We start from the raw sequence: 17,933 nt of genomic DNA on the forward strand, positions 1-17,933 counted from the left end.
TCACTTGGAGAGCTGTGGTCAACGGGTTGATGTCCAAGTGGAGACCGGTGATGAATGGTGTTCATCAAGGGTCAGTACTGGGACCGGTACAACATCTTTGTTGGCGACACGAACAGTGGGAATGATGCGCCCTCAGCAGGTTTGGACTTGATACGAAGCTGTGTGATGCAATTGATTGCTGGAGGGAAGGGATGGGATCCAGAGGGGCCTTGAGATGCTTGAGAGGTGGGGCAGTGCAAACCTCATGAAGTTCGACAACATGAAGTGCAAGGTCCTACACCTGTGTTGAGGCAATCCCAGGCACAGATACAGGTTGGGTGGAGAATGGATTCAGAGCAGCACTGAGGAGGACTTGGGGTGTTGGCTGATGAGAAGTTCAATGTAACTAAAGCTAGTAACGTGTGTGCTTGCAGCATAGAAAAAGCCTGATGTGTGCTGGGCTGCATCAGAAGGAGTTTCACCAGCAGGTTGAGGGAAGTGATTCTCACCTTTTACTCCAGTCATGTGAGACACCACCTGGAATACTGAGCTCAGCTCTGGGGCCCCAGCATAAGAGGGATTTCATTCTATAATTCTGTGATTCTATGATTATGTTCTTGTTTAAGGTAAGTGTGAAAAGCATAGGAGAAAAACTTCAGAGAAAAAGCAGTTTAGGTAATTTTAAGTGTGACTTGAACCAGAGCAGGAACTTTAAAGTAAGACTCAGTGGCTGAAACATAGTATTAAAGAATCTGCATCTAAATCTGTGCCTTGTCCAGATGGAGAATCTTAGCATGAAAAACGTGCAACTCTGAAAAATCCTGTTAAACAGATCTGCCTGTGTACTCCTGCTTGACACCACTGAAGTAGATGCCTCTGTTAAGCTGCGTTCTACTGAGCTTAAGCAAGTCTCTTTAAAACCTTAGGAAAGAGAGATTCAGCAGCAGCTAAGTGTCTGTGTCTTTTAATGTAATTTGGATTAAAGGGCTATATATGTCTATAGCTCCCTCTATCAGTGGAAAATACAAGGTAGCTCATAGCCAGTCACTTCTAGAAAGTGGAATGGTTAGTCTTGACACTTTGCCAGACTACTGCAGCTTCTGCTAAATGTGAAATATGGAAATTCAAGTTATACTGAGTAGAAGTAATGGCACAGTTGTGTGTTTCAGTTTCAGAGTGAATGTATTTCTCAATAAGCGAACAACAACGGAGTGTTAAGGTCCAAGTATAACTAAAAAAAAAAAAAAGGCTGTTTGGAAGTCTCTTTTGCTTATTTGAATGGTTGTGTTTTTATCTTCCATTTGAATTTATTAAGTGATATGTTTGGAGTGGAGATGCAAAGTTTTTGTAAACTGAGAGACAGAAGTATAGAGTCATGCTAGTGTCACAAATCAGGTCCCAAGTAGGAGGATACTCCTGGAAGTTGTGCTCTGTATTTATTTGCTCCTGCAGTTCAGAGTTTCCACCATGGAGGACTCCTTTTGAACTACTCTCTAAATTAACACTTGTGAGTTTGTACATTGGAGGTTGCAGCTTTAAGTAGCAATGTGCCTGGGATTCTTCATATTCTAATGTCCAAGGGAGAGTACAGCTTTGTGTCCGTGGTGCCTTGCTTTTGGGGTGTCACCATGAATCTAAGCTTATTGGCATGTCATCAAAGGTAATTGCACTGCCACAACTGAAGGGGCAGTGGAAAAAAATGCGTGGGGACTAGAGACAGAGTTGTAGGAAGGGGCTTGTGTGCTTTCTCTGATTTAAGACTTGCCACTATGGGATGTAGTTTTGGTCCATTTTAGCTAGCTTCCCTTCAAAAAGCAGCCTCCCTTGGCCAACGGGATGTGTGCGGTTGCCTTGAATTTCTGTCTGTTTTCTGTGTGCATGTCCCTGTGGCGGAGCAGAGAAGAGAACTCACCTGACATGCCTGAAGGAGCGACTTTTCCCATGTTGTTGATGTGGGGTTTTTTGTCTTTTTGTTTTGGTTTGTTTGGGTTGTTTGTTTGTTTTCTTTTAACCAACATAACTTTCCCCGTGTGTGTTGCTTTGCCTTTGTGGAAGTCCTGCTGTTACAATGTCAGGTGGAGTGCAAGGAGTGGAAGCTGAGGTTACATCTTTTGATGGAACCCAGGGTACAGGGTTAGCCTTCTCGGTTGACCTTGAAGCATGCTCTTGTCCTTGCCTGAAGTCAAATACAAAGTTTTGTGTTTGTTTTAGCTTTGGTCTGTGCTGCAGGGCAGTAGAGCATGCAGTTCTATGCTGGGAAGGTAAACTTTGTCTGAGTTTGTGGTTTGTGTCTGTCAATCATGCTTTACACTTAACAGTTGGTCTCTGATACTGTCCTAGGCGAGTTCTGGAAACTAGTAAATGTATGTTTTAATAGTTGCAGAAATTGGCCTAAATTGTATCTTTCTTACATTGAAATCTCACCTTTTGTAACATTTTGGGTTTTTTTGCTTGATCTGAAGAAGTAATTAAAAGGGGGTATTTCAGAAAGATATCAAAAACCATTGCAACAGCCTCTACAAATTAAAAAAACTTTCTAGTATATAACCACCGTGGGCTACAGTGAAAATGGATACGGATATCAGGAATGGGCAGAGATCAGTTGTGACATAAATAGTTCCTTGGCAGGCTGGAATAATTGGCTGATACTTCTCCTTCCATAGTTAAAAGTACTCTATGCCTTGTGTAACGTGTTTGGCTTTTCTGTTTTTGTCTGTCTGTGTGCTGACGAGAGGAAGTGGTGTCAGGGGTTCAGTGCTTGAGATTGGACGGTGCAGTCATGTGGGATTTCACCTTGCACAGTGTCATGACAGCCAGTACATCAGAGGCTTACTGTGATGTGGGCTTGGTGTAAAGGAACTGGTGCTCTAATTGCCTGTGAGTACACAACGCAAAGCTCCAAAAAGAGGGCCATAACCCTTTGCAGGAGGAGGAGGAGGGAATGTGTGTGCATGAGCAATTGCCTAGAGGTACTGACATACTGTAACCTTATGTTTGTGGTAAGGTGACCCTTTGGAGAGAAGTGAGGAATCTGTTAACAACTGTGTATTGACCATGTCCTTATTATTACGCTCCAGCTAGAACTTTCAAAGGCTATAAATTCCTCATGACATCAGTAAGCTGTACAGGGAGTGTGTATCTGGGGAAGGTGGTGGGGGAACGTACCTTTCTAGCAAGCTTCGCTGAGTAAATAAATGTTATGACTTCTGTATGGGGAAATGCGTACTGCTTTCAGTACACCTGCCTTATCTGTTTGGTGTCTTTTTTTCTGGATCTTGCAGCTGCCCTGCAATGCCTGGGGAAATACTGTGCTCTGCTTGGGGATAGATTGGGTGAAGAATCTTGTAGGGGGGTGTCTTGACTGAAGAAGGAAAGCTATAGACACTTGATACATTAACAAAACTTAAGATGGGCATTAACAGGTTAACTCTTATTTTATATTAATGAAATTTGAGAGTGTGTGTTACTTGTGATTTTTTTTTTTTCCTTCTGTAAGGATTATCCTCATAACTTCAGATGAAAATGTGTTCTGTTTGTGCTTGCCTGTAAGTAGCCTAGGAGGAACTAACACTAGCTTACTGCTTGGTTAAGACAAGATCTGATTCTGCTTAGTGTAATTTAATGAGACACATGGTCTGAATGTGAGACTGTACTTCTATGTTAGGTGTTTGTCTTTCTTTCTTTCTTGTGTAAAGACAACAAACCATTTAGAAGACATGTATAAATCAATTATTAATTAGTTTATATTAATAATGAAGTTAAGTTGCTGTGTGCTGTAGAAGATGCTTTTCTGTTCATTAAAAAATCTGGTTGTTTTTAGGAGAAGTGGAAGGTGGCCTGTGTTTGTCTTGCACAGGGGGAACAAGCTGTGCTCTGGACAAAAGTCGTTGCTTTAATCTTGTATTACAGACACTTCTAACTTTAGGTAACATTGGCTTCTAAGGCTCTGCTGTTCTGTTATTACTGATGAATGAAGCAGATAGTACTGCTGATGGATCAGAAGATATTCATAGAGACTTTCAAATTCTGTAGTGAGAACAACGTTATTGTAAGCAGAGTTGTAGGAATTATTGTTACTGCAGCAAGACCTGTCCTAAAGGAAATGACCAGTTCAGAAAAATCGCTTGAATTGCTTTTAACTATAAACCAGAACTTTGTGGTGCTAAATATGCAGCAGCTGATGTTGCATTCTGTACAAATGAGTAACCAGTTATGTAGTCAAGAGGATATTTAACCTGAGGGAGGCAGGGAAGTTAATACCCAAGATATTAATATTCCTTTCATATTTTCTTCTTTTTTTATTAGTTATAGGCAAAATTGGCACTAAATCATCTTTAATACGAGGTAAACATGTTTTGTTCTCCAGCTTGGGGTCACCTCTGGAAAGTATTAGTATCAGCAGTTTCAAGGTGATGCCTCTGTAATGAGACTTATTTAGGATTGTTGCTTCCATTCTAATTGGTAAGCATTCTGAAATGCTGTTAAAACATGCCTCTAGGGGAAGTGTAATTTGTAAGAGGTGATGTTTATGTGTAGGTAAGTCTGCAGTAAGTGCATGGTGAACCTGTTGCATGCTCAGGATTTTTTTTCGTAGCTTTAGAAATAAATGGAAGCAGTGAGCATTGAGGACCTTTGAAGTTTCCTAGTAAAGTTCAGGACAACACAGTGTGCTCTTCCTCTTAGTTGTTTATATTTCACCCCTTTTCCTTTACTGGGAAGTAGTCTTCACTGTGTCTACTTCGTTCTTACATTGAGTCAAGACTGACTCTCAATTTGTAATTGCAGCTAGATTTACACTGTCTTTATGTTTGATTCATCCTTATATGGTGAGATTCTTCTTTAAAAAAAAAAAAAACAAAAACAAAATTCTGTGACCTTTTGGGGTTGTTTTGTGTGTGGTGGTTTCGTTGCGTTTTTTTTTTTGTCATGACATGGTACATTGTGTGACAAAAAGTTATGTTGTGGGGTGAGGACAGAGAGAGACTGGAACTGAAGTTTTGTTGCTTCCTGCTGGAAGCTACTTATGCTTAATAGTAATTTTATTGTGGAACTGGAGGCCTCATCTAAGTTTGGTAACTGTTGTATGCTGACAAAGCTTTGCTGGAAAACGGCTTGGAAATTTGGCAAATGCATTTGAATCTCAAGTACAAATGCTTCTTTCATTATAATGTAGCATAGTTATTTCTACAGCAACAGTAACAGAACCTGTCTGTGAAGTAAGTGAATGCTCTAGCAATAGTCCTTATGCTAACCACACAGCCCTTTTTTACACAAATTGCGGTATGGTGGTTCATATTTTCCTGGTTGGACAATCTGTGTGCACTTTTCTGTTGTTTTGTTGTTAGGGTTTTTTTGTGTGTTTGGTGGGGTTTTTTTTATAACATAAAACAGAGTTTTTTGAGAATGAGAAGAGGAAATCTATGGAAGTATGGCAGTTGAAGTTGCATTTACATGAGATCTTTAGAAAGCCTCCTTGTATAAAGTGTGATATTCTTCATGGTATATATGAGACACCAGTTGTCCTGAAAAAAATTATGCTAAAACAGTTCCAAAGTCTACAACCATGATATCAAGCTGATACCCCTTCATCTATTGAAAGTGTTGACATTTGCTTCTCTTTTGGGGACGGGAGTTGGGAAAAATGGCAGGTTCTTTGTTGCGACAGTCAAGTATTTTGGAAAGGTGGTCTTCAGGATAACAGTCAAGTTGATTCATGACTCTTACAAAACCAGAGAAAAGATTTCTTTTTTCATTGTTTTTTGTTTTGGGCTTTTTTTGTATGGGTTTGTGGTTTTGTTTGTGTTGTAATTTATTTTTTTTTTTTTTAGGGATGCGGTTTCCTTAGTATTTTTGATTTTCCACACTTTGTTATGACAGTAATCCTTGCCTGTCAATAAACATACATGTTTCCACATTGTTTTAAGGATAGAGCTATTTTTACTTCTCTCTCTGACCACATGTTTTGACTGGTAGCTTCAAACTTTTGCAGTTGTCTTGTTTTATAATCACAGAATCATAGAATCACAGAATATTTAGAGTTGGAAAAGAACCTAAAGATCATCTATTTCCAACCCTCCTGCCATTGGCAGGGACACCTCACACTAAACCATGTCATGCAAGACTTCGCCCAAGTGCCAGGGATAAAGCATTTACCACTTTTTTAGGCAACCCATTCCAGTGCCTCACCACCCTAACAGGAAAGAACTTCTTCCTTATATCCAACCTGAACTTCCCCTGTTTAAGCTTGAACCCGTTACCCCTTGTCCTATCACTACAGTCCCTAATGAAGAGTCCCTCCCCAGCATCCCTATAGGCCCCCTTCAGATACTAGAAGGCTGCTATGAGGTCTCCACACAGCCTTCTCTTCTCCAGGCTGAACAGCCCCAACTTCCTCAGCCTGTCTTCATACGAGAGGTGCTCCAGTCCCCTGATCATCCTCGTGGCCCTCCTCTGGACTTGCTCCAACAGTTCCATGTCTTTTTTATGTTGAGGAAACCAGAACTGCGCACAATACTCCAAGTGAGGTCTCATGAGAGCAGAGTAGAGGGGCAGGATTTCCCCTTAGTGAAGCCATGCTGGCTGTCACCAAGCACCTTGTTGTTTTTCATGTGCCTTAGCATGCCTTCCAGGAGAATGTGCTCCAAGATTTTGGCAGGCACAGAGGTGAGACTGACTGGTCTGTAGTTTCCTGGGTCTTCCATTTTCCCCTTCATCCATGCTGTGTCCAGTGTCTTGGAAGATACAGACATACCCAGTACGTACTGGTTATGCTTATGTGTCAGAAGAATTAGGTCTATAAAGATGTAATAAGGGTTTCACCAACTTTATGGACATAATAAATAGCATAGTAAAGTTCCTTTTGATTTTAATGGGCTTTGTGTAATTTATGTGAAATGACTGATGACAGTGAAGTTTTTGTAAAAACTAAAGAGCTTAACACAAAGTTTTTGCAGGACTCAGAGGCATGTGTGCTGCAAGAATAATTTAATTAAGTAATCTTTCTTAAGGCTAGAGAGGACAAGCTTACTGTGCCTTCCTTTTTGTAGCATTTGTTTTGAGAATATAGTTGTGTAGTCTCAACTTCCTCTGTCTTCTTAGTTGCCCTCACATTCTTCTCAAATCACTCTTCCTACAGTATGAAAAGAAAGATGCATCAGCCAAGGATCATCTGTTTGTATTTCCCTTTCACTTTAGAATTGCTTGGCAATCAGTTTTGTCCCATGAAATGCAGAGATTTTCAGTGACAAGTTTACTGCATTTGTACTGGACTTTGAACTCCTCACTGTGTGATTTCTTCATTTTGTTGTGTGTGGGGCTTCTGGTGTTTGCTTTCTTGTTTTGTTTGTTTTGGTTATTTTTTGTTGTTGTTGTTGTTTTTTTTTTGTTGTTGTTTTTTTGTTGTTTTCCTGGTGTCACCAAAAAAAAAAAATAAAATACACCAACTTGACACTCCTTTGGACTCAGGGGTGCCAGGGAACCTATGTGTGAGATGGACAGGAAAGATAGTCAAGTAATGTAAAAATAAAGAGCTTTATTGTAACAATCAAGTTCTATGGTGTTGCCCTGTTCATCTGCCTCTTAGAAGTGCTCTTTGTGCAAAACCAACAGCAGATCAAAGAAATAGCAGGAAGGTGCCAGTATAAATAATAACGGAAACCGGCTTGGTATTCAGCCAACTTTAATTGAAACTGTACACTTGCTTTTGCATGCAGAATGTTGGATATAAATCTGAACATGAATAACTGTTGACACCATCCATTTGCATGTCAATTAAAACGGAAGTGTGTTGCAGTCCCTTACTTGTTGAGCGTGTAACTGAATCTGCTTATTTCCACTTTTCAGTCATGAGGTAGAGGCATCTAAAACAGCAGAAGCGCAGCCACTTGTGTTCAGAACAAGCAAGACTGATGCCAGTTTACTAAATTGTGACTGCCATGTGCCCTATATTTAGAAACAGGTTCATAAAAGCCATTACCTTGTTGCTGCCTCTTGTATGTAGCCTGTCTGACCACAGTGACTGACATAACTGAATGTCATTCCTCCAGTTGATGTTCTGTCTCAGTTCTGCCCTGGTTCATAGAGTGTGTCTGGTAGGCTGCTTAAGAGTTGCCCAGCTTGCATGCAGCTGAAGGCTGAAGCAGGAATTGGCCATTTGTTGAAACATGTTTATTAGCTGCACTTAATTTTGGCAGGCACTTTCATTGCAGACATCTGTTCTCTGTAAAAAATGGAGGGTGTATTTCTTAAGGCTTAATTTTCATATGTCTTATGGTAATTTCGGGGTGACCAGTTGTATCAAAAGGCCATTGCTTTCCAAATTGTAATGGAGAAACCTTTGTTCTTATGGTTACTGACATCTAACTTTTGAACTAAATGACGCTGAAGTTGTTACTGCGAACTGTTCAGCAATTCTTTAGTCAACCAAATTTATAATAAAACTGGGTTCTGCCTCACCAACTCCTGTTCTTTCTGGGGGGGTAGGCTTTTTTGTTTTGTTACCTACAGTATGACCCTCAGCCAAGTCAGCCACATTAATAAAGATCTCGAATGTGGCATGTGTGCATGAGATTGAATAAGTAAGTCTGAACTACTGAGTTTGATCTTTGGCATCTGACAGCTGAGGTTCTCAGTCTGCAGTGGAAACCATCTAGAAGAACACAGTTCCTTCAGAAAAGCCACCAGTCAGTCTACTCAGCTGTCTGGAAAAACACTGATACTTTATGCAAATATTATGGAGAACAGTTCTTAAAAAGTAGATGGGTTATATTTATAGTTCAAACCAATAAGTTTGAAATAATGAGTATTTTTTTCCTTCAGAGAAAGGAATTTAATTTTTTAGTTTTCATATAAAAGTGGTTGTACCAAGTAGAACAGAACTTGTGCATTTCAGTTCCGTTCTTGCTGCCTCAGGGTTATTTCTGTGTGGGAAGTGGAGATCATTTTCCTCTTTCGTAACAGCTGCATCATTTCCTTTTGCTTTGAACTAAGTATTTTTCCTGTGTTTCTGTTCCTAAGCTAAAAATTGTTAATACCAGGATCTAGTGTCACAGTAAGAAATCAAGCCCGTGTAGGTGGCAGAGGAGGGTTAGGGATGTTTTCTCCTCTCTCTACTCCCTAAGTTGTTTCTTTGCAAAGACAGCACCAAAACACCACCAAAACACCTCATACATTTGTTTTTTTTTTTTTTTTTTTGACAATAAGCATTAAGATGTAGTTTTATTCTCAGGTTACTTGTCTTCTCTGCTAGTTTGTAAAGTGATCTTTTCTATAAGAAATGACTATGTCAAGTTTAATGAAGTTAAGCTAAGAAGTTGCAATTTTTAAGCTCTTTATAGTGCAAAGTACTCTCAGTTCTGAGTAAGTATCAGGAAGCAAAAAGCAGCAATATTTAAAAATGAAAAGAATTCTGAATATGATTTGGTTCATCATAATACTGATTCTTCAGTGCTTTATGGATTAGCTCAAGATAACTGACACATTAGCTTCTGGGTCCTCTTGTTATGCTTATTACTTGTAACACCTGGAAAAATACACAGTCCTAGGTCATGTTTTCTCATGCCACTGTCCATTTAAGCAACAGTTGAATTTTGTCCTTAAGTGACACGATCATCCGATTGTTAGTATGCAGGAAAGGTGTCCCATAATAGATTATGTTTCATTTCTCAGAATTGCTTTTCTTTCTTTAGTTTGTGTAGGTTCTATCTGAAGTGTGTAGATTTGTGCAGACGTATTACCTTATGTCTCTTGCTGCAGACAAATAAACCCTGTTTTTCTTAGCTGGATGTATTTTTTTTTTTTTTTTACTGAGCAGTATTACAAGGTGAATTTTTACAGTTTTCTTACAAAGTGAACTTTGGACAAGTGAGCTTTCACTGTTGTTCATCTCCATCATTCTTTTTTGTGAATTACTGATTTCTCATATTTGATGCTTCAGTGGAGGTGGTGGGATGGGCAGTGTGTAGATGTTGGTTGAAGCAACAAGATCAAATCCATGTAATCTGTGAAAAAGATGTTACAGGGAAAATGAGCATACTTTTGTGGGGAAAGAGCAGTATTCAGGAACTACTTCAAAATGAATTTATAAATGCGTTGTTGGTTTGATTCTATGAAAGGGATTCAGACAATAAATTCACTTGCAGAAAAGCATCTTGGGCTCAAGTCATAGCCCGTGTGTTGATTTGAACAAATTCTCCATAGATTAATGTCAGAACTACAGATAATTGCTCTTTGTGAAACAAAAGCTGTCAGTTTCATGGGACTTGGCTGTTGTTAAACCTAGTAATTTGTGCTTAGCAGAACTGTAATGGTCTGTGCTTTTCAGGCTCTTAATTTGGAGATACGAAAGACAGTGTTATTCTTGCTGGTGTGTTCCAGTAGTTAGCCCTCTGCCTGAATGTGAATTTGGTGCAGCAGAAAAAAGGACATGGTGAAAAGAATATTTACAAGAAACCAAAGAGGTCTTGCCTGGTACTGATTTTGTTTCTGTGAGTCTATTTATATGAGCCAGATATAGTAAGCACTTTTGCTTTCCTGTAATTGGTGAATCAAAAATGTTGAACTTTCAAGTAGCTCTAACAAGCCTCTTGAACTATTTTCATGGTCTCTTTTCTGTTGTCTTACATATTTGTCAGCATTCAAGAAGGCTAAACTCTAGCAAAGTATGAAATTTTACAGGAAGTCGTATTTAATTTCTTGTCAAAATGACCTTTTGGTCTGTCTTAGGGTTGTTGCTTTCCATTAAAAAAAAATTATTGAACAGAAAGAAGCCTTGGAGAAATTTTGTTAGGAAAAGTTCAGTTACTGTCTTCCACTGACGACTGCTTTTCCTCTTGCTTGCGCAGCTAATTTTTAACGTAATGTGTGTTTTTTTGGATACCTCCTAAAAACTAGATCAGAATAGCATGTAAAAAAAAAATGGCTTGTCAAATCCAAAGTGTTTGTCTATAGTTCCTTCAATCAAGAGAGCTTTTTACTCTTCTGAAATAACTGCCCCCCTCTCCCCCCCCCCCCAAACTACGTAAACTTTGCTCTAGTTATGTACTAATTAAATATAAAATTTGTGGATTTTTTTCTGGCTGTGTTTTTTGTTTTGATTGTTTTGTATTATTCCTCCTCTTCTGAGATTGGTGTCATGTTAAGCAGTTTGCAGAAACCAACGTCTTGCAGTTGTTGCTTGCTGTGATGGTATCTGTGGGCTACTCTAGCAATTCTTAGGCTAAACCTTCAGAATCTCCTTGAAAGACTAAGAAAAACTCAGTATTTTTATACTGCAAATGCAAAATGCTCTAGTAGAGAACTCACTGCGAACTTGGAGTCAGACATACCCACATGTAGCTCTACATCTGGGAGTTTTGCTAATTTCATTGCTGTGTAATCTGGAGTTTTTCCAGCTTCTGTTGGCAGTTCTCAGTTCAGTCAAGTCGACTAAGGGGAGAGATGGTGTGTTGTTCTGTCGTATCCTTGACTAATATTCTTAGGAGCTTGCATATTGCTGTAATATCTGGTAAGATTTAAATTCGCAGTAATTTTAAGTTGTCACTCCTGTGGGTCTGGAAGTTTTAGCCACCAGTTTGTGTGAGTAAGTTTAAATGTAGTCCTGGCTGAGGAAAAATTAGTGTTTAGTAAGTTGTGTGATAGGAAAGGGGGGGGTGTGGGGGTGTGGGCTATGTACTTTGATTTTGTTTAAATTTATTTTTCTTTTAACTGTTCTGTCCCATTTGGTAATAACTGTGTAGTGACTGCTGACTAACAGAAACTGTCTGGAAATTGGTTCCATTGTAGAAATTAAGAATTTATGGAAAGCTTCTCTTTCATAGTCTTAGTCCAAAGTATGAGTATTGTAGATCAGTTTCTTCTTATACCTCCCCCTTCTCTTGCTGTAGTAAGTTTTCTTCCTGTATTCAGTATTAACCAGGAAAAGGAGATTTTGCAGTAGATATACTATTGCCCTTTCAGTGGGTCTGGACACATTTAGCCAGACGAAATAGGGTCCATGTCCCGTAATTTCAGAAGGGTGCTTCTGAACTTGTCAGATAAATTCTGTTTAAAATCCCTAAATTCCTGTGAGATGAACCCCTGTACAGAATCGTAATTTTTGAGTAAATGCAGTTCAAGGTGTGTTATCCTTCCTGTTAGGTTGAGAAATTTTAGACCTCTCAGAGAAGCCTCTTTCTGTTGCATCCAGCCACTGACTTCCAAATTGGGAGCTGTGCTGCCCTCAGGCAGGTGGAGCACGAAGTGTGCAGGGCAGCATGGCTGTTGACAGTGTCTGGGTTTGCTGTGCATTGTTTGCACCTAGCATTGGGGTTTTTTTAAGGGGAAGGGGTGGTATAGAGCTGAATTACAGAAGGCAAGAGAGGGCAAAAATAGTTAAATGTACCCATGCTTGCCTAAAAATTTGATCAAAACCACCAGGACTAAATGCATCTCAAAGTGTGTTTGCTCGCTAAATATATAAATCTCTTCGTAGCCCATGCTTTGCAACATTTTAGGATTAAGTTTTTCCAGGGAGAGGAGTTAAGTTTATGGTTTTTCGGATCTTTCCCTAAAACCATGCTGTATTTAGGCCCAATGAAATAAAGCTGTGATTAGGCAGGTAAATGCAGTATGGCAACCACATTTAATTCTGGCTAGTATCATTTCACCATTGTCTTTTTTAGTCTCATTTGGCTGTTGAATCAGTGTGCATCCTTGTGTTCATATTTTTGAGATTAGATATCTTTTTTCTCCTTTCTCTGCTCCTCCCCACCCCCCCTTTTTTTTTTTTCCCGCATTTCGCTCCCCTATTTAGTATGGAATTACTATCATGGCTAGTGTTCCTAGATACTATTGGACTTAGTTTTGTGAAGTTACATTGTTACCAGCTGGGAGTATCTAGGTGGTTAATAACTTAATTGGTAACCGTACCTTGTGGGACACCTGGATTTCAAAGGGGTAGTTTAGATTGTCCATGTTTGCCTACATCACTTGGAAAAGAGCCAGTGTTTAAACACTTAGTTTGACAAAATAATTACTAAACGTAGTGATTTACAAAGAGTTACAGGATGCAGTCTAGAAGTTACTTAAATGACTTACAATGAATGTGGAAGAAAGGAGAGTTCACTTTTGATGTTAGGTTTTCTGTCATAATCAAGCCAAGCAGTTATTTCCACTTTCTACCAGTTTGTTAGAACAAAAGTACAATCACTGATAAATAGCCTATGGTAGTTTAAGGGTGTCACTTACGTGTTGTTTTTCAAGAGGCTTTATAGGTGAGTTGTGGTCTGCTGCAAATGGTTTCTTCTCTCATTGCTAAAGAGCCCAGGAACTCTGGTAAATTTTTCTGCATTAATACACCGTAAATGTCTATACACGTAAGTGTCTGTCTGACTTTGACTTTCCTGGATTTGCAAAACATGAGTATCTTCAAGTTGTGTAAACTTAATTATTTTTAAACCTGCTCGCATTTTGAAAATGAGGCATTGAAAAGATGTGAAATCTGTTTATTGTATAATGTACAACAATTAAAAAAAAAGTAAACTAATGTAATTCAAGAGAAATAAATTTTTTACAGCTTTATTTAGTCAAATCCTATGCCACTGTTTTTTCCCCAACTTTGTGGAAAAGTCTGAATCAGTTTATGCCATGCCATCTAGTGGCAGCTTTACTTATGATCATGTTCTTAAAATTCTTGGATTGATGTGTTTCTCTAGAAAAGGTACAATAAAAATCTGGATAGCAGTGTTAGCTGGCATTATGTACTGACTGACATGGCTGTTAAATGGTTTCTTTTTCTGAGTGGAATATCTGGGGGAAAAGAAAAAAAAAAAAGGAAATAAGGCTTGCCCTTTTTGCAGTTTGTATTTCCTGAAGATTTCTGCTGAATGTGTGTGGTTGTTGTAACAAGGGCATGCTGGAGCAAGACCTTTGGGAATTGCTGCAGGATGAACCCCGGTCAGGTGAAGGAAATGAATGAAGGACTGTATTAAACTTGCTCTCTGTCAAGTCTTTCCAGCCATGTAAATAAAGGAAATTGGATTCCTATGCTAACACTGCTGAAGTGTAGAGGTCACGAAAGAGCTGATCAGGTTACACACAACTTTGGGCTTGAAGGAATTTGTGTGCAGCTTGTCATGGATACTAAGTAAAACTATGTAGCTTGAATTAAGTAACCTTCTTTGCTGTAGACTGAAACAAGCATCTCTGGAACTTGGTTATGGCATTTCACCTGTACCAGGTGGAAGCTGCGGTGTTGGGATGAGCAATTGAAGATGGAAACTTTACTAGGCTTTAACCAAGTATGCAAGAGTATGTCCATGTTTGGTTTTGGGCTGCTTCTGTACTCTGAGGAATGGGTAACTTTATCAATCACTTTGTTTCTAATTGATATAATATATAATATGTAGATAGTGTACTGCTTGACAAGTGCATGTTTGTATATTGTATAAAGGTTGAAGTGCTCACAGTATTCTGTCTTTTATGTAACCCCTCACTCTGAATTTTTTTTTTCTCTTCTTGATCAGACTTACTTTACAAGTAAATTTTAACAGACTATTGGAGAAAAGTTACTATCTTCTGAGTTCTTCTGAAACCTTTTATATCTTGGTAGGAGCATGATGAATTCCAGAACTTGATGTAGGAGGAGCTTTTCTGGGTACTTTTATTGCAGTCCTTTCCTTTACACTTTAGGACAATGTGACTCTTTTGCTCTAATGGGCATGGAATAGAGTAGAAAATGGCTGTGCTTCTCACATAGTGCCTTCAACTTTCTTCAGTATGCAGGGCATCGCTGAGGGTCTGTAAAACCAAATATAAACTTGTGTGAGGCAGTAAAGGAAAGGAGAATAAGATGTCAAATTGAATGCCTTCTAATACCTGTTTTGCATGCAGTGTGAATGGGAAGGCACAGGGAACTTTAGAAAATTGTGCTTATTTTGTCTGGTGTGGGTGTGTGGGGTTTTTTTTTTTTTTGTGTGCATGTGCTTGGTTTTTTGTTTGTTTTGGTTTTGGTTTTTTTGATTGTTTTGTTTTGTTAAGCATACAAGATGTTGCCTTCAGTGATCTTCTTTTTAGGTTCCTTGAATCTTTGTTTGAGTTTTGTTGAGAGGCTGTGATTATTACTTGTGCTTTGGTATGTGGAAATAAACACCAAGGTAGCACTTTGTCCTTTTACATATTTAGACATGCATTAGACAATTGTGAATAGCAGGGAACAAAAGTCAATAGGAGCCAGGCACAGGATCTACCAGATCCTTATCTAGACAGATTTCAAATTCTTTCTCATTCTTGCACATAGCTGCTGCTTTCAGGTTTGTAAGAGCAGGCAAGAGGTTCACATCACAGATGTTTTTACATCTTAGTCTAAACTTCTGATTGTTAACCTTCCTTTACAAGTACCTGACAGTTAAAAGTACCTTGACTTTTGCTTGTCAAGTTTGTTCTGTTAGTTAAAATGGAGTTGTGTCAAAAAGCTGTCAGTGTGTTTTTATTTATTTTGCTGAATTTCTTATCTCTAGAACTGGCTCAAGGAGGAAAGAGTTTTCAGAGAAGCACTTTATTAGAAGACTGATGACTCATATCAGTGTCTAGGGTGAGACATGGATATCAGGTTGTTCCTGTTGGTTTCTGTTTAGCTTTTTTGAAACTCAGTTCAGCTCTCCTCAGAAGAAAACAATATAATGGATCCTGATCTAAGTTGACTACCTAGTTAGTTACTTCACAGTAGGTCTTGTACTGTAGTATTGTTGACTGGTAAACTTAGCTTGACAGAAAGCGTTTGGACAGTCTGTTAATAACATTTCTTTAAATACATTTATATGTGGCAGCTGCAGGCAGTGAAGAATACGCAGTTGCAGTAGTTCAAAACTGATGTAGTAGTGTATTCTATCTGTGAAGGATGATAAAAGTCGTTCCTTTTCCAACAGTTTGTTTTTTCTTCTGAATGGAGTTTTTTCCTCCATTAAAAATACAAGTAATCTTTTTCTAGAGGATGGGGACATAGCTGCTTATAGTGGATTTACCCCTCTAGGTACAGTCACTGGGGTGGCCCTTTGGAGGTTTGGACAGTGCTTGTCCATACCCAGTGCATCCTTTAGGAGCTGATACAGACTTTCAGCTTGAAACCAGTAGTATATGAACATCATGGTTTAGTGGGAGGTGTCCCTGCCCATGGCACGAGGGTTGGAACTTGATGATCTTAAGGTCCTTTCCAACCCTAACTATTCTATGATTCTCTGATTCTGTGTATCTCAGTCACATAGTTTATTGCTGAATTTGTTCTGTGGTTTTGCTGAGACCTCACTCTTCAGGAAGCATAGGTCTGTCTTCTGAAGTGTTACTAAATGCTAGATTCAAACTCATGTTATCATGCTTAAGGTAAATACCGCTAAAATACTAATCCTCCACCTCAATGCCAGTGAGTCTAACAATGTTCTGAGTGTGTGCATTGTCTTAGCTGAGTAGACAGCCTTGGTGTAAGGCACTTAAGTTGTTTCTTTCATTAGTGTCAGTGGTTATGTGAGCATCTCACACAGTATTTGCAAGGTATTTTTCTTACTCCTTGCCACACCAAGTCACTGTTATTCCTTGGGTATGTGAAAAAATCTTAACAATCTACTCCATCAGGCTTCCCATTTTTCTGACCAAAAGAGCAGAAAGGACAGCCATGAGTAGGAAATAGTTTCTGTAAGTAAAGGTTAGGTAGCAGTCTTGGCTTGGAAAAGATTTGGATGAGATAACAAAGGTTTTCGAAATTGTAAGTGTCAAGGAAAGAGCAGGTAGGAATTGATTCTTCACTGTCTTTCAGGTTAAAAACTAAGGACTGTTAAACAAAGGTAGTGGGAACAAGCTTCGAGTAGAAATCATTTTATACAAAATGGGTGTCAGACTTGGGAAATCCCTCACTAAGTTTATGACTTCATGAATGAAAAAAAGTCTACGTGGGAAAGGGTAGACTGGACTGGTACTTGAAACAGACATCAACTGCAAATCACCAGGTGGACAAAGTACATCAAGCACCTCAAGGTTTGGAATTCCCCAAGCTGCCAAACACTGGCAAGTATGGAGTGGGAAGGATGTAGGACGGAGGGCTGTTTGCCGTGTTCTGTGCCACACACTTCTACAGATCAGTTTTGGAAACTGAATACAGCAGTTGATGACCTGTGAACTGAACCATTCTGACCATTTTCATGTTTATATGTTTCTTCCTTTATTTTATTTTAATTTGAAATTCAACCTAGGTGGAAAAAGGCTTGAATCTAGGTGGAAAGAGACATCCTCTGAATGTATGGACCAAGCTATTTGTATAACTGCTACTAGTGTGTGAGCTGGCTGAATTTGCAGTTGATCTGTAGTGCATCCTGGACCTACTATATGTACTCTGGTCAACTTGCATATTGGCTGTATGCTTAGAACACTTTTTTTTTTTTTACCTTTTTTTTTTTTTTTTTGTTTGTGGATATCCTGGTCAGCTAGAGCATCCTGGATACATCGGATGTGCTATACATATTCCTGAGGCATAAGTCTATGTTGCCTTCTTTGATGTACATGGTGAAAGTTTTTACATCTGAAAAGGAAGAGGTGTTTGGTTTAACTGCATTGTAGTCTGATTTAGTAGGTACAGGAAGGGTATTACTGTTTGGGTAATAATTTGCACTGAAAGCATTACAAAAAGTCAACAGATTGACTATTCTGGTTATTATTGTATATTGCAGAATTAAGTGCTATCTGGTAATGGTAACTTCCTGCTGTGTCACAGAAAGAGTTCCAAAATAAATGCATCTTTGATTGAAACAGGTTTGTTTTTTTTTCTTTTGCAGGAAAACTTTGAAGATGCGTATGAAAATATCCCCATGTAAGTAGAGTTTTAAAAAATTTGTATGTTTTTTATTAAAACTATTTAAACAGTGACAAAATACGGCATGCACACTGTTCTAGGGAAGTATACGTTTATATGCATTGATGCTACTCACATTTTC

General features: G+C 38.8%; 1 protein-coding gene across 2 annotated transcripts in view; it reads left to right on the forward strand.

Annotated features, from left to right (window-relative positions):
- Positions 1–17,933, forward strand: part of TTC39B (tetratricopeptide repeat domain 39B) — a 63,671-nt gene that overhangs the window by 6,707 nt on the left and 39,031 nt on the right. The window contains exons 1-2 of one of the 2 annotated variants that reach the window (XM_065661392.1): positions 2,838–2,856; positions 17,775–17,809. In XM_065661392.1, coding sequence (XP_065517464.1) covers positions 17,808–17,809 — 2 coding nt within the window. In that variant the 5' untranslated portion in view covers positions 2,838–2,856; positions 17,775–17,807. Of the gene's footprint in view, positions 1–2,837; positions 2,857–17,774; positions 17,810–17,933 lie in introns of those variants that run through there. The other variant, XM_065661391.1, reaches the window with a different exon arrangement.

Source organism: Lathamus discolor, chromosome Z (genome assembly GCF_037157495.1).
Source record: "Lathamus discolor isolate bLatDis1 chromosome Z, bLatDis1.hap1, whole genome shotgun sequence".
NCBI lineage: Eukaryota > Metazoa > Chordata > Aves > Psittaciformes > Psittacidae > Lathamus > Lathamus discolor.